Source organism: Melanerpes formicivorus, unplaced genomic scaffold (assembly GCF_026170545.1).
Source record: "Melanerpes formicivorus ecotype bairdi unplaced genomic scaffold, bMelFor1.0.p_v2 SCAF_60, whole genome shotgun sequence".
Taxonomy (NCBI): domain Eukaryota; kingdom Metazoa; phylum Chordata; class Aves; order Piciformes; family Picidae; genus Melanerpes; species Melanerpes formicivorus.
In genome coordinates, this window is record NW_027142412.1 from 3082799 (window position 1) to 3108298 (window position 25500).

The 25500-nt window shown below is 56.5% G+C and overlaps 2 protein-coding genes across 6 annotated transcripts in view; one reads left to right on the forward strand and one right to left on the reverse strand.

The window, feature by feature from the left end:
* The first annotated feature begins 28 nt into the window (after nt 1-28).
* On the forward strand, nt 29-2584 carry UQCR10 (ubiquinol-cytochrome c reductase, complex III subunit X). The gene is made up of 2 exons (XM_068161836.1): nt 29-206; nt 2307-2584. Exons 1-2 carry the CDS (start codon nt 66-68, stop codon nt 2346-2348), a joined length of 183 nt encoding a protein of 60 aa, XP_068017937.1. The 5' UTR covers nt 29-65; the 3' UTR covers nt 2349-2584.
* A 4784-nt stretch (nt 2585-7368) lies between these two features.
* Nucleotides 7369-25500, reverse strand: part of ASCC2 (activating signal cointegrator 1 complex subunit 2) — a 32139-nt gene continuing 14007 nt past the window's right edge. For 4 of the 5 annotated variants that reach the window (XM_068161840.1, XM_068161839.1, XM_068161837.1 and 1 more), the window contains exons 8-19: nt 25080-25192; nt 22914-22988; nt 21855-21962; nt 19848-19916; nt 19169-19243; nt 18765-18951; nt 17824-18038; nt 15657-15779; nt 11933-12157; nt 9657-9768; nt 8593-8669; nt 7369-8119 (exon numbers count right to left, since the gene is read on the reverse strand). In XM_068161840.1, the coding sequence (XP_068017941.1) occupies nt 7951-8119; nt 8593-8669; nt 9657-9768; nt 11933-12157; nt 15657-15779; nt 17824-18038; nt 18765-18951; nt 19169-19243; nt 19848-19916; nt 21855-21962; nt 22914-22988; nt 25080-25192 (1548 nt within the window). In that variant the 3' untranslated portion in view covers nt 7369-7950. The remainder of the gene's footprint in view (nt 8120-8592; nt 8670-9656; nt 9769-11932; nt 12158-15656; nt 15780-17823; nt 18039-18764; nt 18952-19168; nt 19244-19847; nt 19917-21854; nt 21963-22913; nt 22989-25079; nt 25193-25500) is intronic. The other variant, XM_068161841.1, reaches the window with a different exon arrangement.

The window sequence follows — 25500 nt, forward strand, 5'->3', positions numbered from 1 at the left end:
CAGCAGCCCCCGCGCCAGGCCCGCGGCTCCCAGCAGCCCCCGCGGCGGCGGCGCTGGCGGTCAAGATGGCGCTGCTGCGGCAGGCCTACAGCTCGCTCTTCCGCCGCACCTCCACCTTCGCCCTCACCATCCTCCTCGGCGCCGTCGTCTTCGAGCGCGCCTTCGACCAGGGCGCCGACGCCATCTTCGAGCACCTCAACGAGGGGGTAAGGAGGGGCGGCGGCAGGCGGCTGCCTCGGCCCCGGGCGCAGCGCTGGGCCCTGAAGGTCAGGCAGGCCCCGCGCGGTGCGGGCTGGCAGAGGCCTCTGGGCAGCGCTCAGTCCAAGCCCCTGCCCCAGCAGGGCTCCCGCAGCACCCTGCCCGGCAGCGCCGCGGCCGGGGGGGGTTGGAAGCTCTGCAGAGCAGGAGACTCCAGAGCCTCTCTGGGCAGCCTGCTCCAGGGCTCAGCACCCTCACAACAAACAACTTCTGCTGCTCAGGTGGAGCCTCCTGGCTTCCAGCTTGTGCCTGCTGCCCCTTGTCCTGTCCCTGGGCACCACCGACAAGAGTCTGCCCCCAGCCTCTTGCCCACCGCAGGCCTTTATCTCTTGCTGAGCATTGATCAGACTCCCTCTCAGGCTGCAGCTTCAGCAGCCGCGGGGCTCTCAGCCTTTCCTCGTAGGACTCCTTGGCCTGGAGGCAGGCACTCCCCAGGCTGAGTCAGTGTAAGGCTGCAGTTCAGCTCTGCCTCTTCCGTGGGGGCTGTGCTGGTGCCTCAGTTCTTGGCAGTCAGGGCAGTGGTGTGTTCTGGGCTTCCCCAGCTGGAGAAGGGGGCACAAAACAGGGGGGTGGGGGAAGGTTAAAATGCACTGAGCTGGCTCTGGCATCCCTGTGTTTCAGTGCAGAGCTGTGATGGACTAATCAGAAGCAGAGAGTGGTTGGGAAGGGACCTTTCAAGGTCAGCTAGTTCAGCCAGCCTGCAGTGAGCAGGGACACCTTCAGCTAGAGCAGGGTGCTCAGGGCCCCTGCACTCTGGTAGGAGCTGCCTGGGTACCACCACAGACACTGCAGCAAGTACAGAGCCTCTCATTGTGCTGCCTGTTCCCACCTGCAGCAGAGTGGCTCCACTCACTGTCCTGCAGTGCTGATGGCCCTCAGAGCCCCCAGGGTGCAGGCTCCCAGGATATCCAGGTCATCCTAAGGGCTCAGATGCTGAGAAAGCACTGCCCTGCCCTGCCCTTCCCCAGGAGCAGTTTCTGCTCTTTGGCCTCCTGAAGCAGGTCATAAAGAGGTGGAAAGTGGTCACAGCAAGTGAGGGCTTCACTGCCCTGAGCTGCCTGCCAGGGGCTGGGTGAGCTGAGGAGATGCAGCAGGAGCAAGAGCAGGGTCCTCACCTCTCCTTGGCAACAGGCACTGTTAACACCTGACCAAGTCACAGCTGCCCTTCAGCTCTGCATTCAGCTCCTTTGAGCTGCAGAACTGCTTCATGTGTGTGCTGATGCTCTCTCAGGCAGTGCTAGAAAATGAAATCCTCAAGGAAATTAAACTTCTCTGATGGCCTAAGGCAAGGAGCAAAGCACAGCTTGTGCCCTGCCCTCGTGCTTCCTTCTGCCTCCATTGTGCTGGCAGATTTCAGTGCCTGGAGTAGGATTCCTTTGTGCAGCCTTTGTTTCCAGAGGAGAATTGGCCTCTCCAGCCTGAGCAGGCATCCTAGAGTGGCTCAGGTTGGAGGGGACCTTAGAGATCACCTCCTCCAACCTCCTTGCCCTGAGCAGGGACAGCTCTCAACGAGGCTTGGTTGCTCAAGGCCTCATCCAGCCTGCCCTTGAATACCTCTAGGGAGGAGGGAGCCACAACCCCCATGGGCAGCCCCCTCCAGTAAGAGGGTGGTGAGCCTCTGGAAGAAGCTGAGGCTGTGACCAGAATGCTCTGGTGTAGAACAGGGATGTGGCAGGCAGCAGCTCCCTCCTTGTCTGGAGTACAAGCCCCAGGCCCAGGGCTCTTGGCTTCATCCACCTCCTGCTCCACAGGCAGGCTGAGCCTGTGTGCTGGTGGCTCTCAGCTGCTCATCTGAGCCCCTCTGTGGGGCTGGGACAGGGCTGGCTGTACTGATGGGGAGCAGGGAAGTGCAGGGTGGCTGTGCCCACAGGGTGATACTGCTGCCAGCTGTACCCTGCTGGCACTGGTGGCTGTGGGTTTGTGCAGGCTCTCCTCGTGCTGTCCCCTGCTGCAGATGGAGGTTTCTTGGCTTGGTGCATTTGAGCTGGAGCTTCCTTGCAGGAGTGCTGAGCTGCCTGGGGGGGCTGTGGTGTTTGTTTTGCATGCAGAAACTGTGGAAGCACATCAAGCACAAGTATGAGGAGAAGTGAAGATGGAAATGCTCAGCAGCAGGATCCAGCCTGGGGTGGCAGAAGGAGCCTGCAGGGAAGGATTTGGCCTCCTGAAGCTGGCTGTATCGACCCAGAAATGGATTCCTGCTTGAACAGCTCCGAGCCAGACTGCATCAGCCACCTCCTGCTGGGCTGGAGCCCGAGATGGGCTCAGGGAGCTCTGCTGCTGCTCTGCTCAAGCTCACCCTGCTAAAATAAAGCATTCTTGGTCTCTCTCTCCTGCCTGGGTGTTCACCTGGCTCTGTGTCCAACTTCTTGTCTAGGAGGTGGAGAATACTAAACAGGCCTTGAGTTTTAAGGTGCTGAGAAACCAGCACACCCTCAGCATGGCCTGAAAGCATTGGTGGAGCTGTGCTCTGTGGCAGGACCCCTGGGTGAGGAGCTCCCTGCTTTCTCCTGGTCTTGTTGACATCAAAGCCACTTAAAACCATTCACATCTCTCACAGGACAGGTTGGCTCTGACCTGTCAGTGGTTTCCAGCAGCTGCTCTTGCCTCCTCTGCCTGAGCCAGCAAGATCTGCCTCACCCCTGGCCACTTGAGCCTCAGACCTACTGCAGCAGGTGCTGGTAGGTGCCCATCAATCTGCTGGGCTCCAAATGGGAGCCATGGGTTGCTTTAGCTTGTCCCAAACAGAACCTCAGCATGGAGGGGGTTGGAAGGGGCCTCTGGAGATCAGCCAGTCCAAACCCCTGCTTCAGCAGGGCAGCCACAGCACCCTGCCCAGCAGCACAGTGCCCAGGGGGGCTTGGAAGGAGACCCCACAACCTCTCTGGGCAGCCTGCTGCAGGGCTCAGCACCCTCACACCAAACAACTTTCTCCTGTTCAGATGGAGCCTCCTGGGTTGCAGTTTGTGCTTGTTGCTCCTCATCCTGTCTGGGCACCACAGAGAAGAGTCTGGACCCCTCTCCCTTTAGCTCTTGGCCAGCACTGAGAGGATCTCCTCTCCCTCCCCAGGGTAATTAACACAGGGTGCTGCTCTGGAGGCCAGCTGGAGAGGAGGTCAGATAAACACCAACTAGCTGAGGAAATCTACTCTCAGGCTGACCCAAAGCATTTGGGGTTTCATTAGCTGCAGGAGGGAAGCAGCATCCTCTGCTTAGCTGCAGCTGGCCAGTGCTCAGCTCTGCCATCACAGTGAAAACCAGTGCCCAGGAATGAAGTGGTTGGGCCTGTGACTGCTGGTGCTGTCCCTGGGCACCACTGTCAGGAGTCTGGCCCCATCCTCTTGCCCTGTAGACACTGATAACCCCACTGAGCTGGGGTCTAGGCCACTGCCCCACCTCTCCCTGTGCCTTCAGGCCCTTGAGGGGCAGAATGGTGGTGGCAGTGCAGCACACTGCCAGCCTGCTTCCATCCTCTGATCCCAGGGGAATTACAGGGAAGAGTGAGCCCTCAGCTCTGCCAGGAGCCTGCAGCCCCCAGCTGGGTGCCTCGGGGGGGAAGGAGCAAACCCCCTCAGCAGCCTCAGCAAGGAGCCCACCACTGCTCCTGGGGGGCATCTCAAACATCCCCCCAGGGCCTGCTCAAGCACTGCTGGGGGAATGATTCAGTTCATGACTCTGGGCTTTGCTGGGGGAGGCAGATGTGGCTGAGTGACTCTTCCCACCTTCCAGCCCAGAAGCCACAGCTCTCCCTCCTCCTCACTATGCTTTCACAACAGAGGAGTTTCAGCAGTGGATGAGGCAGAGCTAATGAGAGCTGCTGCTAATGACAGCAGCTTCCCTGGGTGTGCAGAGAGGTCAGCAGGGAAGCGTTTAAAAACACAAATAGGAGTTAGAAACCTCTGTGCTGGTGTGGAGCAAAGCCCAATGCAGCTTTCACAGCTCTGTGGGCACAGACAGGGCTGGGGAGGCAGCTCTGGGGCACACAGGCCCTGCCTGGCTGTGCACACAGGGTGGGGACACAGGGCTGAGTACTGCAGCCACACAGTGCTGCTGGGACTGCCTTCAGGAGGTGGAGGAAGGACTCTCAGGACCTTGTCTGGGACCTGCACAGTCCCCCCAGCCAGGGCAGAAGCAGGAGCCTTGCATTCTCATCACACAGTGGCTTTGGATCCTGCTCTGAAGTGAAAGCCTGAGCTCTGGGCTTGTTTGGGGGTGCAGAGTGAGCCTCAGGACTGGGCACTGCTTCCATGACAAACTTGGGTGTCCTGGGGGATGACTGCAAAACACCCAGAGGATGAGGAGCAGGGAAAGGCCAGGGCCCCTCTAAACCCTTGACCCTCAGCACCACCTCTCCAGGGCTTCTCAATCCCTCCAGGGCAGGGCACTGCACCCCTGCCTTGGGCTGCCCTGTCCCAGGGTGCAGGGAAACAAGGAGGAGCAAGAACAAACCCTGCTCCCCCACCAGCACCCCACTGCAGCTTCCCAAAGCAGCTCCTGCTGCCTCTACCCTATCCCCCTTCTGCCTCAACAGCTCCTGCTCCACCACCACCAGTCTTGGACCCACCCCAGAGCCAGGGGGGAGACCCTCACCCAGCCCAGGCAGCACCCGTGGAGGGTAGGGGAGGAAGCATCAATCTTGGCCCTAACAACCGGGGGGCCACCAGGCCCCCCGGCCTTTGGAGTCACCACCACCAGCACCCAGGGTGCTCCAGGGGCACTGACCTGAGATGAGAGGAGGATCCTCAGCCCAAATGGGCTCAGCTTAGAGCTGCTGTGGCTCCTGGGGGGCATTAAATAGGGCAGTGGGTGGGGAGGGCCAAGTGGCCACAGCTGGGCTGGGAGGAGACTCCTGCAGAGCCCAGGTGCTGTGGGTTTGAGGGGAAGGAGGTGTGTGAGGGGGGTGGGAAAGGAGCAGATATGGTGGGAGAGGGAAGGTGGTGATGAAAGAAGTCCAAACCCCTGCTGGAGCAGGAGCATAGAGTCCAGCACAGGTCACACAGGAATGCATCCTGATGGGGCTGGAAAGTCTCCAGAGAAGGAGACCCCACAACCCCTCTGGGCTGCCTGCTCCAGGGCTCTGTGCCTCTCAGTCTTCTGCTGTTGTCTGCTGGGATCCCTTTGGCAGCCCTTTTCCTTTACTTTGCAAAAGCTTGTTCTGCAAGGCAGAGCTCTTCCCACTGAGCAAACTGGTAATGATGGAAATCCTTCCTTGGAAAAGCCTCCACTGTGCCTTGTTCCATGGAGCATCGCTGGCTGTGTGCTCTGTGCATGGAGGCAAAGCCAAGCAGGAGCTGCAGTTGTACAGCAGGACAGACTTAAGGAAACTGAAGCCATCTGAGCAATCCTTTCTTTCATCACCACCTCCCCTCTCCCACCATATCTGCTCCTTTCCCACCCCCCTCACACACCTCCTTCCCCTCAAACCCACAGCACCTGGGCTCTGCAGGAGTCTCCTCCCAGCCCAGCTGTGGCCACTTGGCCCTCCCCACCCACTGCCCTATTTAATGCCCCCCAGGAGCCACAGCAGCTCTAAGCTGAGCCCATTTGGGCTGAGGATCCTCCTCTCATCTCAGGTCAGTGCCCCTGGAGCACCCTGGGTGCTGGTGGTGGTGACTCCAAAGGCCGGGGGGCCTGGTGGCCCCCCGGTTGTTAGGGCCAAGATTGATGCTTCCTCCCCTACCCTCCACGGGTGCTGCCTGGGCTGGGTGAGGGTCTCCCCCCTGGCTCTGGGGTGGGTCCAAGACTGGTGGTGGAGGAGCAGGAGCTGTTGAGGCAGGGGGAGGATAGGGTAGAGGCAGCAGGAGCTGCTTTGGGAAGCTGCAGTGGGGTGCTGGTGGGGGAGCAGGGTTTGTTCTTGCTCCTCCTTGTTTCCCTGCACCCTGGGACAGGGCAGCCCAAGGCAGGGGTGCAGTGCCCTGCCCTGGAGGGATTGAGAAGCCCTGGAGAGGTGGTGCTGAGGGACAAGGGTTTAGAGGGGCCCTGGCCTTTCCCTGCTCCTCATCCTCTGGGTGTTTTGCAGTCATCCCCCAGGACACCCAAGTTTGTCATGGAAGCAGTGCCCAGTCCTGAGGCTCACTCTGCACCCCCAAACAAGCCCAGAGCTCAGGCTTTCACTTCAGAGCAGGATCCAAAGCCACTGTGTGATGAGAATGCAAGGCTCCTGCTCTTGCCCTGGCTGGGGGGATTGTGCAGGTCCCAGACAAGGTCCTGAGAGTCCTTCCTCTACCTCCTGAAGGCAGTCCCAGCAGCACACTGTGTGGCTGCAGCACTCAGCCCTGTGTGCATAGCCAGGCAGGGCCTGTGTGCCCACAGAGTGGATTCCCAAGCCTTGGATGTGCCCAGAGCTAATTCCCAAGCCCTGGCCATGCCCACAGAGCTGATTATTCCCAGAGCTCTCCTCCTGCAGCATTCAGGAGCAGCTGGAAGAGCAGAGCTCCAGTGCCACATCACCCACTGCATGCAGAGGAGAGAGAGCCTCACCAGGGAAGAGCCAATTGTTTAGCTGGGAGGTCACCCCTGTGATGGAGGCAGCACCCCAGGAATGTGCCAGGGCTCCATGCCAGCTGTGCTGGAGCAGTTTTATCACCAGCTGCTGGCAGACACTCCAGGCTTGCCTGGGCACATGGCAGCAGCAGCCAGGCCATGGCATCTGAGCACCTCCCAAGCAGGCTCCAGGGTGAGCTCAGTCATTTGCTTCTCTCTTCTGCCTAGGGGACAGCTCCATTAAAAAGAGCAAACCCAAACAGCCTTCAGGAGAAGCCCTTCCAACAACTACAAACTGCTTACTCTCAGCTGCCAGCCTCCCCAGCAGCAGGCAGAGTGATCAGGGCAGTTCTGCTTCACAGAGTGTGACAAGTGGTTATTGAGGAGGCAGCTCCCCAGGGGCTCTGACCCTGCTGCCAATTTCCAGGCTGCTGTCATCTCGCTCAGGATGCCTCTGCCAGGATTTCTTGGGCATCTCTGGTCTCAGTGGCTGTGCTGAGATCTCATCACACTCAACAGCAGCTGAATTCCACTGCCTGCAGCTACAGCACATTAAAAGGCTCGTTGAGTTTCCTCCAAGTTGCAGATCAATAGGGTTTGTAAGAGCCTTTGAAAAACACCAGCTGCAAGGTTTAAATGGTTTATTTGCCCATTCTGCTTTCACACACCTCACTCAAGGGACAGAAAGTGATGCTGAGGTCTCACTGACCTGAACTCCTTTGTGTCTGCTGGCAAGAGGGGACGGCCTGAGCGTTCTTCCCACCAGCCTGCAAGCTGTGCTTTGAGGAAAAGGCAGTGCAGTGGAGCAGAAAGCTACAAGAGCTGTTCCAGAGCAGCCTTGCTCTGATCAGAGCTGCCCTCTGTGGGGCCTGGCAGTCGTGGGGAGGGCACAAGGAGCTGGTATGAAAATAAAATTCTCAGTTATAAATAGTAGAAAAGGAAAGGAAGGGCTGATGCAGCCTGTCTGACATGGCAAGGTGCAGGTCAGCACAAACATCTCTCCAAGCTGCAGAGCAGCCAGGCTCTGCCTGGAGGACAGCTTCTTCCCACGAGCAGCAGAGAGCCCTCCCTCGGGGTGTGCAGCTCTGCAGCAGCCAGGTGCTGCACCGTGCTATTGTCCCCTGAGCAAAGGCAGCCCCGAGGGAACAGGGCAGAGCTGCCTCCTGCCACAGCAGAGGCCTGGGGTGATGCAGCAGCCAGGCCCAGAGTCTCTCAGGAGGGGATCATGCCTTTGCTCCTCTTCCTGTCAGCCATGGCTCGCCGGTTGTGGTTGGCCCTTGTGCTTTTGTTGGCCTCCTTCCTCCTGCGCTCCTGCGCCGTCTCCCGGCTCTGCCCCTGGCCCTTGGCGCTCCCAACCACAGCAGAGCTCTCCTGCCTGTGCCTGGGGGACACAGAAAGCACATCACCACAAACCCCCTGCGCACATGGGGAGGAACTCCACTCATCCCAAGGAACAACTGGGTGTGAGGAACTCGGCCTTCAGCCTCTTCTCCCCCCAGCTCTGCCACGGCTGAGCAGCAGCGTTAGCCACGTGGCTGTGTGCTGCACAGTGAACCTGCCAGCTACAGCCAGCACCTGAGCTGTCCTGGAAGCCCTGTGCCAGCTGCTCAAGCTGTGCAGGAGAGGATCTTGGAGAGCACAGGGTTCTGCTGCTCGTGCCAAAGGAGCATGCCTGCCCACTTGATGGGACAGGATGACCAGCAGGGAAGGAGAAGCTGGGCAGAGGAAGCTCCCAGCAGCACAGTGGTGACCTGACATGCAGGAATGTTAAGAAGCAGGTATGGCCTCACCACCTCCAGCCAGCAGCTGACTGCAGAGCCATGGCTGCACCCCAGAGAGCTGCCCCTCACTCACCCCTTCCTGGCGAGGTAGGCCAGACGCCGCGCCTCGGCGCGCTCCCGCAGCACTGCTGGGTCCTGCACGAAGTGGTCCTGCCCCAGGGAGGGAGGAAAGAGGTCAGTGAGCCCCTCTGCATCATGCAAAGGGAGAGGGCAGGAGGTGAGCCTGGTGGAGTGTGGAACAAAGTCAACTCACTGTTTATCCCCAGGCTCACAGGATGTTAGGGGCTGGAAGGGACCTCCAAAGGTCATCCAGGCCAAGCCCCCTGGCAGAGCAGGAGCAGAGACTCCAGCACAGGGCGCACAGGGCTCACAGAACACATCCAGATGGGGCTGGAGAGGCTCCAGAGCAGGAGACTCCACAACCTCTCTGGGCAGCCTGCTCCAGGGCTCTGGGAGCCTCCCAGGGCAGAAGTTCCTCCTCCTGCTGAGCTGCAACCTCCTGGGCTGCAGTTTCCATCCCTTGCCCCTTGGCCTATGGCAGGGTACAGCTGAGCAGAGCCTGTCCCCTCCCTCCTGCCCCCCAGCCCTCAGAGATTCAGAAGCATTCCTTAGATCCCCTCTCAGGCTTCTCTGCAGACTAAGCAGCCCCAGGGCTCTCAGCCTCTCCTCCCAGGGCAGTGCTGCAGTCCCTCACTCATCCTGGGAGCCTCTGTTGGACTCTCTGCAGCAGCTCCCTGTCCCTCCTGAGCTGGGGAGCCCAGAGCTGGAGGCAATATTCCAGGTGATGTCTCCCCAGGGCAGAGTAGAGAAGGAGGAGAACCTCCCTGGATCTGCTGGCCACACTCCTCTTAATGCACCCCAGGACCCCATTGGCCTTCTTGGCCAGCAGGGCACATTGCTGCCCCATGCAGAGCTTGCTGTCCACCAGCACTCCCAGCTCCTTCTTCCCATGGCTGCTCTCCAGCTGTGTGGCTGCCCCCTGCCTGGAGGTGTTCAAGGCCAGGTTGGATGAGGCCTTGAGCAACCTGAGCTAGTGGGAGGTCTCCTGCCCATGGCAGGGGGTTGGAACTGGATGATCTTTAAGGTCCCCAAACCATTCTATGGATCTATGACCCCCAACCATCAACTAAATGTCACCTTTGTTCTTTCCTTTTCAGCTTCCTCCTCCTCTTCTTCCTCATCCTCCTCTTCTTCCTCCTGTCCTTCTTCCTGTCCTTTTGGTCTCAGGACCTGAGGGATTGTGAATGGCCTGCAAAGCAAGAGGCAAAACAGTCAGCAGTGAGGAGAGCAGAGCCCCAGGTGTCTGATGAGCAGCAGGTCCTCTCTGCTTTGCATCCTGCCCTTCCAGAATGAGACTCTACACACTTCATGGCCTGGCTGCTTCTGAAGGGAAGAAGAGAACCCAGGGAGCCAGTAGCTACTGACCCACTTGCTGTGGGCAGCTCAAGAGCACACATGATTCACTGGGCAGTGCTCACTAGGCAGTTCTTACTGCAAATAATAATAGTTTAGAAAGAAAAAACACAGCAGGAAAGACCTGAGGCCTCAGAAGGAATTCCTGCAAGGAAACCACTGGGGGAGAAGAGGATCCAGGCACAGCCACAAGGCAGCAGGAAGGAGGATGCTTTGCTGGGCTTGAGCTCCCCAAAGGCAAATCCTCCTCAAGCTCAGACAGGAGCACACACAGCTCTGGAAGTGCCATGCTCTGCAAGCCCTGCCTGCCCCCTTCCCCTGCTGTGCCCCAGTTTCCTACCTGGAGAAACCCAGCAAGCTTTATGACTCACCCTGCACACAGAGCAGCAGAGGCCTGGGGGTGAGGGAGAACTTGCCACATGCCTGTAGCTCTTCTTTAATGCATATATACACGTGTGTGTGTGTGTGTGCTTAAGGGCTGTTGGAGTTCTGATCCCCCTGCCAAAGGAACAAAGGGAAGAGCAGAAAAGCCTTTGCTCCTTCACACCCATAGAGCTGCTCTTCAGCACTACCCTCTGCTCACTGCTGCTCCTCTAGGAGCAGGGAGCACCTGAAAGAGGGGAGAAGACCTGAGCACCTTGCTGTCACAAGCAAAGCACAAAGAGGCTTTCAACTGAAGCTCACCTTGCTTCAGGAGGGAAAACAAAGGCAGAAGGGACAAAGGAAGCCCAAGGATGCCCTCTGGGGGGAGGTTAGCACTGGTGGCATCTTCCTTACTCACCAGAAGCTCCAGTGTCTCTGTCAGACATGTCAGAGCACTTCTAAACCCCTGTGCTCTCCAGCTTTTAGTTCTACATGAAACCCTCTGCCATCCAAAAACGAAGCCTGTGCTCCCTGAAAGCTCCTTGTCTCCAGTGGTGACTCACTGGGGAGATGCTGCAGAGTGCATCCAGCTCTGAACTCCAGGGCTTCAGAGGGACAAGGCCAGCTGTACCACATGCTGAGGCTTCCCTTGGCTAACCAGCCACACAACCACACTCAACCCCAATTATTTGAGGCAGCCCATTTCCCCCACTGCAGGACAGAGTCCTGTGAGCAGAAGCACCACTGAGAGCAAGCTTCAGCCCAGTGGCAAGTTGCCCTCTCAGGTTTGTTCAGTTGAGGCAACAACCAAGTCCTACAGCTGCAGAAAGCAGAAGCCTGAGAAGATCCTGGGTGCATGGCATGGCAACACCTCCTACCCCCAGGAGAAGGGAGCCCCAAAACTCCCTCCTTGCATGTTACAGAGAAACCAGCAGCAGTCAAAGGGGTGGTTTGAAGCATGCATGTCCTCCCTGAGACACAGAGCTGAGCCCCTGTGTTCACAGAATCACAGAGTGGCTCAGGTTGGAAGGGACCTCAAAGATCATCTCCTCCAACCTCACTGCCATGGGCAGGGACACCTCTCAACTAGACTTGGGTGCCCAAGGCCTTGTCCAGCCTGGCCTTGAACACCTCCAGGGAGGAGGCATCCACAGCCTCTCTGAACCCATGAGTCTCACCACCCTCAGACTGAAGAACTTCTTAAGCTCCAGTCTAACCCTGCTCTGCCTCAGCTTCCAACCATTCCCCCTTGGCCTGTCCCTAGACACTCTTAGGAACAGTCCCTCTGCAGCTGCCTGCAGGATCCCTTCAAGTACTGGCAGCAGCTCTAAAGTTCCCTCAGAGTCTCCTTTTGTCCAGGCTGAACAAGCCCAGCTCCCTCAGCCTGTCCTCACAGCAGAGCTGCTCCAGCCCTTGCATCACCTCTGTGGCCTCCTCTGGACGTGCCCCAAGAGCTCTGTGTCCTTCTCACGCTGTGGACACCAGAACTGACCCCAGTATTCAAATGGGGTTTCACAAGAGCAGAGCAGAAGGGCAGACTCAGCTCTCCTGCCCTGCTGGCCACAGGTATTGGACAGGTTTGTGCAGGCCAGAGAGCTCTGGGTGCTGGCTGCCTCCCATCCCCCTGCAGCACCTACCTCCTGCTGATCAGCTCGTCATCCGAGTCGGCATCGTTGGCTCCCACTTGGTTGCCATCATAGGTGTCATCATACTCATCCTCATAGTCCTCCCTGTAGAGCTGGGCTGCTCCTGGCTGCCAGGGCAGCTCCTCCACCACCACGCTGTACTGGCTGTAGCGCTGCCGCTGCTCCGTGACCAGCCGCTTGTCGTTCAGCAGGCTCCGGGTGGTCTGCTGCTCCCTCCTGTGCTCCAGGGCGTGCAGATGGAAAGGCAAGAGACAGAACCACTGAATGGTCCAGCCTGGAAGGGACCTGCACAGCTCCTCCAGTCCAGCCTCCCCACACCCAGCAGGGACATCCCCAGCTACATCAGGCTGCCCAGGGCCTCACTCAGCCTCACCTTCAGTATCTCCAGGGCTGGAGCCTCAGCCACCTCCCTGGGCAGCCTGCTGCAGTGTTCCAGCAGCCTCACAGGAAGAACTTCTTCCTGATACCCAATCTCAGTCTGCCCTGCTCTAGCCTGGAGCCATTGCCCCTGCTGCTGTCCCTGCAGGCCTTTGGGAGCAGTCTGCAGCCTTCCTGTAGCCTCCTTCAGGTACTGCCAGGCTGCTCTTAGGTCTGCCCAGAGCCTTCTCTTCTCCAGACTGAACACCCCCAGCTCCCTCAGCCTCTCCTTGGAGCAGAGCTGCTCCAACCCCCTGAGCATTTTCAGCCTTCTCCTCTCCAGACTAACCAGCCCCAGTCCTCTCAGTCTTTCTTCATAGGTGAATCTGGAGCAGTAGGTGTTGGGCCCAAACCTCCCACTTATGAGGTGGCTCTGGCAGCATGGAGTGCCCTCCAACACCCTGCTGAGGTACCAGGCACAGCTGGAATCCACCAAGCAGGGCTGCACCAACACACAGCAGCAGAGACAGCTCACAAACCTGGGATGTAAAATGGGGATGTAGACAGGCAGAGCCAAAACCCAGCCAGAGCAGCCAGCAGGAGCTAGAACAAGCACAACTGAGAAGAACAAAACAAGCTACCAGGGACTGTGATCCACCCCACCTCAGAGCTCTGCACAGACCCTCTGTGGATAGATGTAGGAGGGAAGTGAATTACAGCATCACAGAACGGCCTAGGCTTGGAAGGGACCTTAGAGAGCATCTGCTCCAACCCCCCTGCCATGGGACACCTCCCAGCTGGACTTGGGTGCTCAAGGGCTCATCCCTACTAGCAAGCAGGGAGGATGGGATCCAAGCAGAGGGGATGGGATCCAAGCAGTGAGGATGGGATCCAAGCAGTGAGGATGGGATCCAAGCAGTGAGGATGGGATCCAAGCAGTGAGGATGGGATCCAAGCAGAGGGGATGGGATCCAAGCAGCGGGGATGGGATCCAAGCAGCGGGGATGGGATCCAAGCAGAGGGGATGGGATCCAAGCAGAGGGGATGGGATCCAAGCAGAGGGGATGGGATCCAAGCAGAGGGGATGGGATCCAAGCAGAGGGGATGGGATCCAAGCAGAGGGGATGGGATCCAAGCAGCGGGGGTGGGATCCAAGCAGCCTGCTTTTCATCAAGAACCCCAGCACAAAGCACCACTGCAGACAGCAATGGTTCCTCTCTCCAAACTGACTCACTCTCTTCCATGCCTGCATTTAGCTACAAAATGCCCTACAAAGGCTGTGGTTAGTTCACACATAGCTGGGCTGGGATAACATCTTCTGCTGGTATTCAGCATGAGACTGAACTAAGCATTTGCTAATTGTTTCCTGTTGAGCTGGTCTGATGACTGCAGAAGAGCTGCAGTGGAATGCCTCAGACAGCAGTTCCAGGAAGACTCCTCTAGTCCCATGGTGCTCAGGACATGCTCTGACTTCAAGAGACAGATCCAGCCAGCAATCACAGCTGGACAGGCACAGGCAAGTGTGATCACTTCTCAGCTCCAGCTAAAATTCACCTGTACACCTCTGTGATCATTTCCTCACACTGTTGCTCTCCCCAGCCTGCTGTAGCTTTCTCTTTCACACCAAGTCCCTGCCCTAAACTGCTTGCTTGCTTTCACTTAGCCACAGAGCAGCTGGCACTGTGGGACCCAGCCTGACCTGGCTCTTGAAGCCCTTTGCAACATCAAGCTTAGGCAGCACCAGCACCCAACCCAGAAGCAGAAATGGCTGAGCAAATGACTTTAAGAAGGAGAAAGCAAAACCAGAAGAAAAGTCCTGGTGCCACTGGAATCCAAAGCAGATCTCACAGCAGGGTAGGAGAACCCTCTAAGGGATCTGCAGAGGGAGCTCCCAGCAGGGTTATTCCACCCTGTGAACTCAGAGGGTGCTCTCTGCCTTGTCCAGCAGCTGTCCACACCTGCAAGGCTTGGAGGAGGTGCAGATAAGCTGGTGTGGGGGTGTGTGCACAAGGCCCCTGCTAACACGGTGCCAGTCTGCACTCTGGGCAAGGCAGCAGGATGAGGAAGGAGGAGAGAGGCTGGCTGTGAATTCCTAGCTTCAAAAGTCATTGCCTAGGCTAGAGAGAAAAGTTGCTCCCTTGCCTAGCCAGGCCACTATGGACACTACAGCACTGCTGCTGAGATGCTGCCTGTCTGGACCCCAGGATCAGAGCAGTTTTATCCTGAGAGCTTGATGCAGTTTTGCAACCAGAAGCTTAACCAGGTGCTTCCACGAGGCTCCATTTCCAGCCAGCCTTTCCATAGAGCCAGAGCATGGTCTGGGTGGGAAGGGACCTCCAAAGCTCATCTAGTCCAAGCCCCTCTGCAGCCAGCAGGGGCATCCTCGAACTAGATCAGGTTGCCCAGAGCTCTGTCCAGCCTCACCTTGAATATCTCCAGGGAAGGAGCCTCAACCCACTCCCTGGGCAACCTGTGCCAGTGTTCCACCACCCTCATGGTGCAAACTTGTTCCTAACATCCGATCTAAATCTGCTCTGCTCCAGTCTGAAAGCTTACAGAGTCCTGTGTAAACACACACCAGCATGAAGCACAGACTGGGCTGGTCAGAGAAAGTGCTCAAAAAGCACCTGAAAGAAGTCACTCTGCAGTACCTGCAGGGGTTTAAAAGCTGTAAGGATGTGATGCTGAGGGACATGGTTTAGTGGTGACCTGGCAGTGCTGGGTTAACAGCTGAACTGGGTCAGGTTTACTTTCACCAAAGTCATTCTATGTCAACCATGTTATAAAGATCCAGCTGCCACTGGTGGAGCCAGCAGGACAGTGCCCTCACTTAAACCTGCCTAGCACCACATGTCAGACTGGGGAGCAAGCAAAGTGCCCTTCAGCAGGAAGCTTCCAGCAGCAGGAGCCACAAAAGCAGCCTAAGCCACTGAGTGCTACCAGGTTCTGAAGGAGGTGGATACTGAAGCTTCACTTGGATCCAACCCAAATCACTTCTCATTCTCAGCTCTGAGTCACGAGCTCAGGCTCACTGAAATTGCTGCTTTTCAAGGTTTGTTGTTCAGTACAAGTCTAACATTAAGAGCAAGAAGCAAGAGCCTGGCATTACAAATGAGCCTGGCAGAGCAATCTCAGAAGAGCAGACAGAGGGAAAAGTCAATGAGGAGGAACACCAGCTGAAAGCAGCCCCTCAATATTTCATTTCACTTGCCCAGAGAAACAGAGGAAACAGGTGGGGAACGTTTTGATAAGCCTCAACACATTCCTGCAGGAGGTTGGTAGGAGCAACCCATCTGCAGGCTGGCAGGGGCTCCCTGCTGCTGCCAGGCAGGGTGAATTGAGGGGGTGTGGGACTCACCGCTTGCCCTTCTGGATGCGAGAAAGGTCCACGGAGTCCCTGCTGAACACATCAAACTCATCCTGCTGGAAGACATTGGAGCGGGAGCTGAGCAGGGGAGTGGGGTCTGGCTCCGGCTGCCTGCTGGTGGAAGTCAGAGAGAGGAGGGAAACAGTGGCATGAGCAAGGTCTGCTCCTCTCCTTGAGACATCAGGCTGCTCTTCGCTGCTCTGAGTCAGCCACAGCACACCAAGATCCGCTAGGAAGGGAAAAGAGGGGAGGGGGAAGCAACAGAGGGGAGGGGGAAGCAACAGAGGGGAGGGGGGAGGAAAAGAGGGGAAGGAGGGAGGAAAAGAGGGGAGGAGGGAGCAAAAGGGGGGAAGGGGGGAGGAAAAGAGGGGAGGGGGGAGCAAAAGGGGGAAGGGGAACAAGATAGAGGAGGGGGGAGCAAGATAGAGGAGGGGGGAGCAAGAAAGAGAGCAGGGGGAAGAAAAAGAGTGGAGGGGGGAGTAAAAGAAAGAGAGGAGGAGGAGGGGAGAGTCAAGGCTCCAAGCGAGTTCCTCCCTCTCACACCAGAGTACAACACAAGCACTACAAGGCACAGACAAAAGGCAGTTTTCAAAGCTGATCGTTGTGGGGAATCTGCAGCACCTCAGGGAGAACAAACAGCCCCCCCCAAGCCCTCCTGTTCACTCAGGAGCAAGTGAAAGCAGCCAGCAGCTGGGGCATTGACAGGCTGCCTGCTCTCCAAGCAGTGACTCAGTAAAGCCCAGTACCAACTATGATGAATAACAGGCTGGGGAAAAACCTCCCAATAATGTGGTGCTGCTGATTTCAGGGTATTTATCTCCCTGTGGTTCCTTTCTCAGAGTTCCAGGCTTAGGTTTGTTCAATTCCTAAGTCAAAAGAGCCTTATTTTTCTCTTCAGTTAGCTGGTGCTGTCAGCTCAGCTGGGCATCTCCCTGCTGCTGTGCTCACTCCTCAGAGCAGCAGAGACCAAACCTCCACATTTGCTATTGAACTGACAGTTGTGTTTCAACAAAAAACCCCACCCCCAAAGCAACCCAGCCCTGTCTTCTCTAACTGCTGGCTTTGCAGACCCCCCCTTCCCCAACCCTGCTCTCAAAGCCCACCCCCCATCGATGGTCTGAGCCCCGAGGCAGCAGATCTGACTGGGAGAGAGTGAAGATAGTTCCCAAACTAAGACTTGTTCCATCATTTCTGAGAAAGAGGTGCTCCTGTTTTAGTGCAGCATGGAGACAGGCTGCCCATTCCTCCAGGAAATGTGAGCAAACAGCACATTCACATCCTGCCACTCAGTCAGGAACTGCTGTGGCAGCACAAACACACACCAGCAGCTGCAGACAAACCAAACCGACTCCGAAGAGGAGCCAGCAAGGCTCAGTGGCAGCCCAGCAGGCAGCTGTGTGCTGGGATGCATCCAAAGCAGAGAGCAGCAGCACAGGGAGGGGATTCTGCCCCTCTGCTCTGCTCAGGCTTGTTCTGGTGCCCCCAGCACAACGACCTGGAGCTGCTGGAGAGGCTCCAGAGGAGGCCACAAGGATGATCAGAGGGCTGCAGAACCTCCCCTGTGGGGACAAGCTGGGAGAGCTGGGGCTGTTGAGCCTGGAGAAGAGAAGGCTCCAGGGAGACCTTAGAGCAGCCTTCCAGTACCTGAAGGAGAGCTGGGGAGGGACCTTTTACTGGGGCTTGTAGTGACAGGATGAGGAGCAATGGATTGAAGCTTGAGGAGGGCAGATTGAGAGTGGAGATTAGGAAGAAATTCTTTCCAGGGAGGGTGGGGAGACACTGGCACAGGCTGCCCAGGGAGGCTGTGGCTGCCCTCTCCCTGGAGGTGTTCAGGGCCAGGCTGCATGAGGCCTTGAGCAAGCTGGGCTGGTGGGAGGTGTCCCTGCCCATGCCCATGGCAGGGAGGTTGGAGCAGATGATCTCCAAGGTCCCTTCCAACCTAAGCCATTGTAGGATTCTGTGAAATGCTGACCAGTGACCATTGCAGTCCTCTGCATGGACACCATGAGGGCAGAGAGCTGGCAGCAGATGGCAAGGAGAAGCTCTCACCAAAGCTCTCTACCCCCAGGAAAGGCAGGTGACTCCTTCCAGAGCTCTACAGCCATCGAACCTTGGGTAAGAATCTTGGGGACTGAGAAACCCCAACCAAAGCCCAGACCTTGGCATTCTTCGGTCCAGCTTGGCCAAGTGTGGCACCAGTTTGTCTTCTAGAATGTTGTTGATCACTTGCTCTGTGTTGTAGCTGTACTCCTCCAGGCAGGCCAGGATGAAGCCCTCACCAAGGTCTGGCAGCAGGTCTTTCACTTGAGAGATGAGGGAGTCCAGCTCCACCCCCGAGACCCTGGCGAGGGGCGCAGCAGCTGCCCCAGCACACTGCAAACAGCAGACAAGAGGAGAGACAGCAGCTGAGGGAGGGCACCTCAGGAACAGGGAGAGCAGCAGGCTGGGCTACAGAATCCAACCCCAGAATCAAAGACTGAAGTCAAAGGAAGAGAAATGAGCTAAGTTTATACTGCACAAAGTCTGTGACGTGGGCCTGGGCACACAATGACTTCCCTCTGCCCCGAGGCAGCAAGGGTGCCCTGGAGAATCCCTTCCTCAAATGTGGAGGAGAGGGAATCTCCTCAGTGCTCAGCAAGAGCTAGAGGGTGGGGGGCTAGAGGCTGGGGCCAGACTCTTGTCAGGGGTGCCCAGGGACAGCACAAGGGGCAATGGGCACAAACTGGAACCCAGGAGGTTCCACCTGAACAGGAGGAGAAAGTTGTTTGGTGTGAGGGTGCTGGAGGCCTGGAGCAGGCTGCCCTGAGAGGTTGTGGAGCCTCCTGTGGAGAGCTTCCAAATCCCCCTGGCCATTGTGCTGTTGGGCAAGCTGCTGTGGGTGCCCTGCTTTAGCATCTCCAGAGGTCCCTTTGAACCCCACCATGCTGGGACTGTGAGTTCCTCATGTCAGAAGGCCTGTGGAGCTAGACTGAGGTTTAGCCAAAGTGAGAAGTGATTCAACCTCCCATGTCCATCCCCCAGAGCAAGCAAACCAATCCTCTCTTCACAGACCAAAGGACAGAAAGAGCAGGAGCCAGGCCTCCTCACAGCTCTACTCACCTCCTCCTCTGATAAGTATGCAGCCCCAAGCTCCTCCATGTCCTCTGCAGTGCTCTCCCCTCCTGCTGATGCTCCCTTAGGTGCTGCTGCTGGTGCTGGATCTTTAGCACCTTGTGCTTTCTTCCTGTCTACCCCTTCCCAGGCACTCTCTACTGCCTGGAGGATGTAGGCTGTCCTGGTCTCATCTCTAGGGGGCCAGCATTAAGGACATTTCCAGATGCACACATTCAGACCTTGCCCTGCAATAGCCATGTCTTCAGTAATTTCCAGGCCTGTGGCTCCACCACCAAGGACAGAAGCCTTTCCATTACTCACTGCCAGCCCTGCAGCTTCACCAGAGGCAGCAGCAGTGGCAGTGCCACTTGGGCAGGCCTGCAGAGCCCCAAGGTGACAGCAAAGGATACAGGGTGGAGGAGGCTTGCTGGAGCAGGCTGACATCATCCTCCACAGGAAACAACTCATCATAGTCACGGAGAAATCTGAGGACAGGAGCAGGTTTCATCCAACCCAACAGATCCCCAGCAGAGCTGCTGCCCTCCCTGCCATGCCACTGTCACCTCCTCACTGCTCAGGTAGGAACAGGTACAACCTCCCACCCCACACTGATCCCAGGGCTGATTTCATCCCCATTCCACTGCAGCTGCACCTCCCTCCAAGCCAGCAGAGCCAGCTGCCACACTCCTGATGTGGCACAACTCCCCATTCTGCCCCTTGCTCTGATCCTCAGCATGAGCACTGAGCAGCTCTCTGCCTTGTCACCCCAGCTGTAAAGCACCATTAGTAGCAGCAGGCTCACTTGTCAGGGCAGCTAATGGCTAAATTGCTATCTGCCACTTGGAAAGCTGGGATTGAAGAGAGGGGAGAACAGTGTTCTGCAGTGTCACACACCATCCTGCTCACCTTCACAGTCAAGTCTGCACTGCAGAGACTGAAACCCTCTGACAGCACTTCTCCCAACCAGTTAGGATGATCTGTAACTCCCCAGTGCCTCATAAGGATGTCTCAGGCAATATTGGTGTAAAGAATGGAAGAGGAAGGCAAGCTGGCCCTCCTCCCCTTGGGCCTCTTCCCAGGCAGGCTCACCTCCTTTCCTGAAGCACTGAGGTGAAGATCTGGAGAAATTCCTCAATGAAAGGCTGAATATTCTCACAGCTGCAGAAAAGAATGGCACAGAGAGAAAAAACCCAGTGGTGAGGCTACCTCAGTGCACAGGCTCCACACTCTGCCCTCCCAGCCTCACACATCTGAAATGGATCTCAGCCCACTTTGGGGCTTCCTCAGGAGCAGAAGGTCAAATGGGAACAAGTTTCCTTTGTGGCTTCAGCAAACAGGCAGCTTGGTCTACAGCTGATAGAATGGAAGGAGCTGGGTTTAGATGAGGCATTAGGAGGAAGTTCTTCCCCATGAGGGTGGTGAGGCACTGAACAGGCTGCCCAGAGTTGTGGAGGCTCCATGCCTGGAAGTGCTGGAAGGGCTTTATGCAAGGAGGAGTAGCTGTTTGTGACAGGAGGGGTGGAACTGGATGACCTTAAGGTCCCTTCCAAGCCAAACCATCCTGGGATTCTCTGAATTACAAGGTTTACAAATCAGAGTCTGGTGCCTCAGCCCTGCACTAAGGATTACACTTATTGAGGGTGTGTGGTGCTTTCCTAACTGCACTTATTATAGGTGTTGGGATCACACCAGGGAGTATGTGCTCAGCTAGGCAAGAACACACTCAGCCAGCTCCTGCTGCAGCCTCTCTGACCCTAAACCTCCCTTTGCTGCTGCACTGAGCCTCTCTGCAGCACACAGTGCTAAGAGAAAGGCCTTTCTCTGGAAGCTAACCACATCAGCTCAACAGCAGCCTCACCTCTCAAGCTGAGGAGCAGTTTCTGGAGCAGTTCCTTTACTGCCTCTGGAGCAGGAGTTGTCCCTAGCACTATGGAATGTGAACAGGTTACACCCTGGTGGCTACCCAAAGGCAGCACTCCAGCAAGCAAGGGTAAGGCAAGGCTGCTCTCATCCCATCAGGGACTGGATTTGCAGCAGACAGAATGGGTGACAGAGCCCAGGTCACAGAGGAGGTTAAGGAAGCAAATCCAAGTGCTTCACAAGGAAATACACTTCAGTATCTGAAGGGAACCTCCAGGAAGGCTGGGGAGGGCTGTTCAGAAGGGCCTGTGGTGACAGGAGGAGGGGCAATGGTTTGAAAGTGGAGCAAGGCAAACTTAGGTTGCACATCAGGAGGAAGTTTTGCACAATGAGGGTGGTGACACACTGGAGCAAGCTGCCCAGGGATGTGGTGGAGGCCCTGTCCCTGAAGACATTCAAGATCAGCCTTGATGTGGCCCTGGGCAGCCTGCTCCAGTTGGAGGCATCCCTCATGACTGCAGGGGGGGTTGGGCAAGATGACTTTTGAGGTGTCCCTCCCAACCCAATGCAATCTGTGAAGCTGTGAACTCCACCACCAAACACTCCTCATCTTCCTGGACAGCTCTCCTGGTATCAAATCAGGGAAAACACTGAAGCAGAAGGAGAGCTGCAGGGACCAGCAAGCTACAAACCCTGCAACAAGCACAGGCAAGGAGAGACCAGCCCCAAGGAGGATCAGCCTGGTGAGCACAGTCTGGGTCCCTGGCTCTGTCCCCAGCAGGGAGTCATCTCACTTCTAATTCTACTGATACCTGCCTCCAGTTTGAGATTACTCCCAGAGCCAGCAAGTTCCACACTAGGATAGGTAGAGGCAGACACAAACCAGTTGGTTTCTGTGGCCTATACACCACTGCATCATTGCACTGGGGTGGCTCTGTCAAGCTGGCCACACACAGCACTGGAACTTGCAACTCAGCCATACACTGAGGTCAGAAAGCTCACTGCACTGAGGCCTCCTCCCACTCTAGTGGAGTGCTCACCACAGCAGTTCTGGATCATGTAGCTTCACCTGGGACACTCCTTCTGTGCAGGACTACAGACCTCTGAACTGAGCCAAGGTCTCTGGCTACAACCCCAAAAGAATCAGCAATATCTGTTCATTTTCCCCAAGGAAACAAACTGCCCCCAAAGGCAATCAAATGACTGCTTGGTCCCCCACAGCCCAAGGACCAATACCTGCTTTCCAAGATGGGCTGCAGACACACTTGGTTTATTAGGATGTGGAAAGCTTCTATCATCTTCTTCCTGGAATGTGAAATCCTCCTCCACAAATCAGCAAAACCACTTCAGAGACAGCAAAAGAACACATGGCTGATGTCAGCACAGGAACTCTGAAGCCTTGACACACTTCTGCTCAAGACTCTGTACCAGGCATTGGTGAGGCCACACCTGGAATACTGGGGTCAGGCTTGAGCCTCTCACTCCAAGGACATTTTGGTGCTGGATTGGGTCCAGAAAAGGGCAACAAAGCTGGAGAAGGGTCTGGAGACCAGGGCTGGTGAGGAGCAGCTGAGGGAACTGGGGGTGTTTAGCCTGGAGAAAAGGAGGCTGAGGGGACACCTGGCTCTCTACAACTCCCTGCAAGGAGGCTGGAGCCAGGTGGGGCTTGGTCTCTTCTCCCAAGGAACAAATTACAAAAGGAAATGGCCTCAGGGGAAATTTAGGTTGGCCATTACAAGAAACTACTTCACTGTAAGGGTTCTCCAAGACTGGAAGAGGCTTCCCAGGGAGAGGGCTGAATCCCCATCCCTGGAGGTGTTTATAAGGGGCAGCAATGTGGTGCTGAGGGCCAGGGGTGAGCTTGGCAGAGTTAGAGAATGGTTGGGATCTTTTCCAACCAAAACTGTTCTATGATTCTGTGAGAAATTCATGCTCTGAAGGTTGGCCTCAGACACCAAGTGTCCCCAGGGTCAGACAGATGACCTCTCAGCTGCAGCAGCAGAGCCTGTGCTCTCAGATGGGAGCAGTGTGTGCACAGGGGCAGCGCTCTGCCCGCGTCGCTGCGCTTTGGGTGCACCTCCCATCAAGCTGCCTCTTGGGCAGCAGAGACAGACATCAGTCACCCCACTGCCCAGGGGAGCCTGGGGGTGAGCAAAGCCAGCTCTTCAGAGGGCTTTGAAGCAGATAAAAACAAAAGGCTAGACTCCACAGAGAGCAGCATGAGGTGAACTGGTAACTAAGCCCTGGGAGAGCCTCGCTGAAGGGAGCAGAGCAGGGCTGGGCAGACACTCTCACCTCTCATCCTCATAATGCCTCTTCTTAATTGCAGCTTCCAGCTCAGGAATTGCCACATCATAAAATGAAGCTAACCTGTAAGAAAAAGCAAAAATAGGGCAACAAAGCCAGGCAGTGTCAGCTGAGGTGTCAGCAATCATGTGCTGCAGCACAAACCAAAGGGCTCATTTCACTGGGCTCCCATCCTGGGTTTTGGTCCCTGCAACACAAGCAAGCAGTGCCAGGATGAGGGGCAAGGGATTGGAGCTTCAAGAGGGCAGCCTGAGAGTGGAGATTAGGAAGAAATTCTCTCCTGTGAGGGTGGGGAGACACTGGCACAGGTTGCCCAGGGAGGCTGTGGGTGTCCCCTCCCCTGGAGGAGTTCAAGGCCAGGCTGGATGAGGCCTGGAGCAATGTAGGCCAGTGGGAGGTGTCCCTGCCCATGGCAGGGGGTTGGAACTGGATGGCCTTTAAGGTCCCTTCCAACCCAAACCATTCTAAGGATCTATGAAGCTATGAAGTAAGTGATAGGCAAAGAGCAGCTCTCTAAGGAGCACATCAAGGTGTCTTTGAAGATGCAGGCAAAGAAATGCAGTTGCAGAGCATCATGCTGCTGAACTGAAGAACAACCTCCCAGCTAAGAGCCATCCCAAGCACAGATCTGCTGTCTGCAAGGAGCTGACCTGCTCAGGGCTGTCCCAAACCACTCCTTTCTCACCCTAAAACCCTCATGATGGCTCTGCCTTGCTGTATGCTAACAGCTGGCTGTGAAACAGGAGGATTTGCAATGGAGTCTTACTGATCTTGCTGTTCAGCTCTGCTCTAGGTGGGCACTTAGCTGAGGGTAGCCAACATGCAGAAAGCCTCAGGGGATGTTTGAGTACAGTGGGGCAGGGAGGAAACACAGAATCCAATCATCATCAAGGTTGGGAAAGACCTTTAAGATCATGGAGTCCAACTTAACCCAGCTACCATGATCACTAAACTATATCCTGAGCACCACACTGACAGCTTCTTGAACACCTCCAGGGAAGGTGACTCCTCCAGTCCTGGGCAGAGCAAGCTGGGAAAGTGCCACTCACGGATCTGCAGCCTCCATGGGAACACTCTCTGCTGTCTGGTCCTTGAGACCATCCTGACTCACCACTGCTGTGATCCAGAGCTGGCCAGGGAATGAGCTGTCAGCCCAGCTGTGACAGTGCTGGCTCCTCACCTCTCCCAGGCACTCAGCTTTTGCCAGCCTCAACACTCTCTAGCACAAAACTTGGGCATAACATCAAACCAAACCATTCCCTTTCAGATCTGGATGGACCAACACTCTCAGATACTCTGTTCCCCTTGCTTTGGGTCATAGAGCAGGAAGCTTGCTGCCCACCCTTTGGCTACTGATAAGCACTGATACTGATAAAGCCCTCACTACAAGAAGGACATTGAAGGGCTGGAGCAGGACCAGAGAGGGGCAGCAGAGCTGGTGGGGGCTTTGGAGTGTGGTCTTGTGGGGAGCTGCTGAGGGAACTGGGGTTGTTTGGCCTGGAGATGGGGAGGCTGAGGGGAGACTTTCTCACTCTATACAGCTTCCTGAGGGGAGGTTGGGGCTGGGTGGGACTTGGTCTCTTCTCCCAGGGGGCAGGCAAGTTGCAGCATGGGAGGTTTAGGTTGGACATGAGGAACAATTTCTCCTCCAACATGGTTGTCAAGGCCTGGAACAGGCTGCCCAAGGCAGCCTGGTGGTGGAGCTCCCATCCCTGGAGGGGTTTCAAAGCCCTGTGGATGTGGTGCTGAGGGACATGGTTTGGTGGTGACCTGGTGGTGTTGGCTTAATGGTTGGACCCAATGATCTTAGAGGTCTTTTCCAACCCAAATGATTCTGTGAAGCTCTTTCTTCTCACAACTCTTTTCTGCACATCCTCCTGCACCCCTTCCAAAGCACAGCCAGGACTCTTGGGGTGAGTTTGAAACAATGGGTGGGTGGCTGCCTGCCTCTAGGATCACTCACAGGTAATGATGAAGGTGAAGACACAACCGGCAAGCTCTACACCTCCCTACATCATTAGTCTCTCTTCCTGTCAGTCTAAGCCTAGCAGTCTCTAGTTGCAATGATTCTGACTGCTCTTAATGGTGCAGGGACTGGGCCAGGACACAGCAGCACCTCCTCAGGACAAGCTGTGCCTGCAGCCCCAGGGGTACCTGGAGCAGAAGTCGTGCCTCTGGAAGGTCTGGCACGCCGGCGGGAAGACGTCGAGGAAGGCCCAGAGCGTGGTGCAGGTGTCACACAGGTACAGCACAATGTCCTTCAGCTCCTGGGAGGGCAAAGCCAGCCAGCCTGCTCAGTAACTCACCACCAGGGACAAGCTGTGCCTGGCTGCACAAGGAACGAATCTGCTACCCACCAGAGTCACCCAAGAGGGGTCAGGCTGGGAGGGGCCTCAGAGAGCCTCTTAAGGGCACGAAGCACTGCCAGGGCAGCTGCAGCAGCTCCCCCACACCAGCTGTGTGTCTGCACAAGGCCACAACCCCTGAGAGGGGCTTGTCTGCACAAATCCCACCCTCCCTTCATGAACTGCCATTAAACAAGCAGTCCTGCAGGAGAAAGAATCAACCCTGAGCA

Coding starts and splice junctions, on each gene's coding strand:
- UQCR10 (XM_068161836.1), top strand. CDS start 66: ATGGCGCTGCTGCGGCAGGCCTACAGCTCGCTCTTCCGCCGCACCTCC. Junction 207..2,306: donor TCGAGCACCTCAACGAGGGG/GTAAGGAGGGGC, acceptor TTTTGCATGCAG/AAACTGTGGAAGCACATCAA.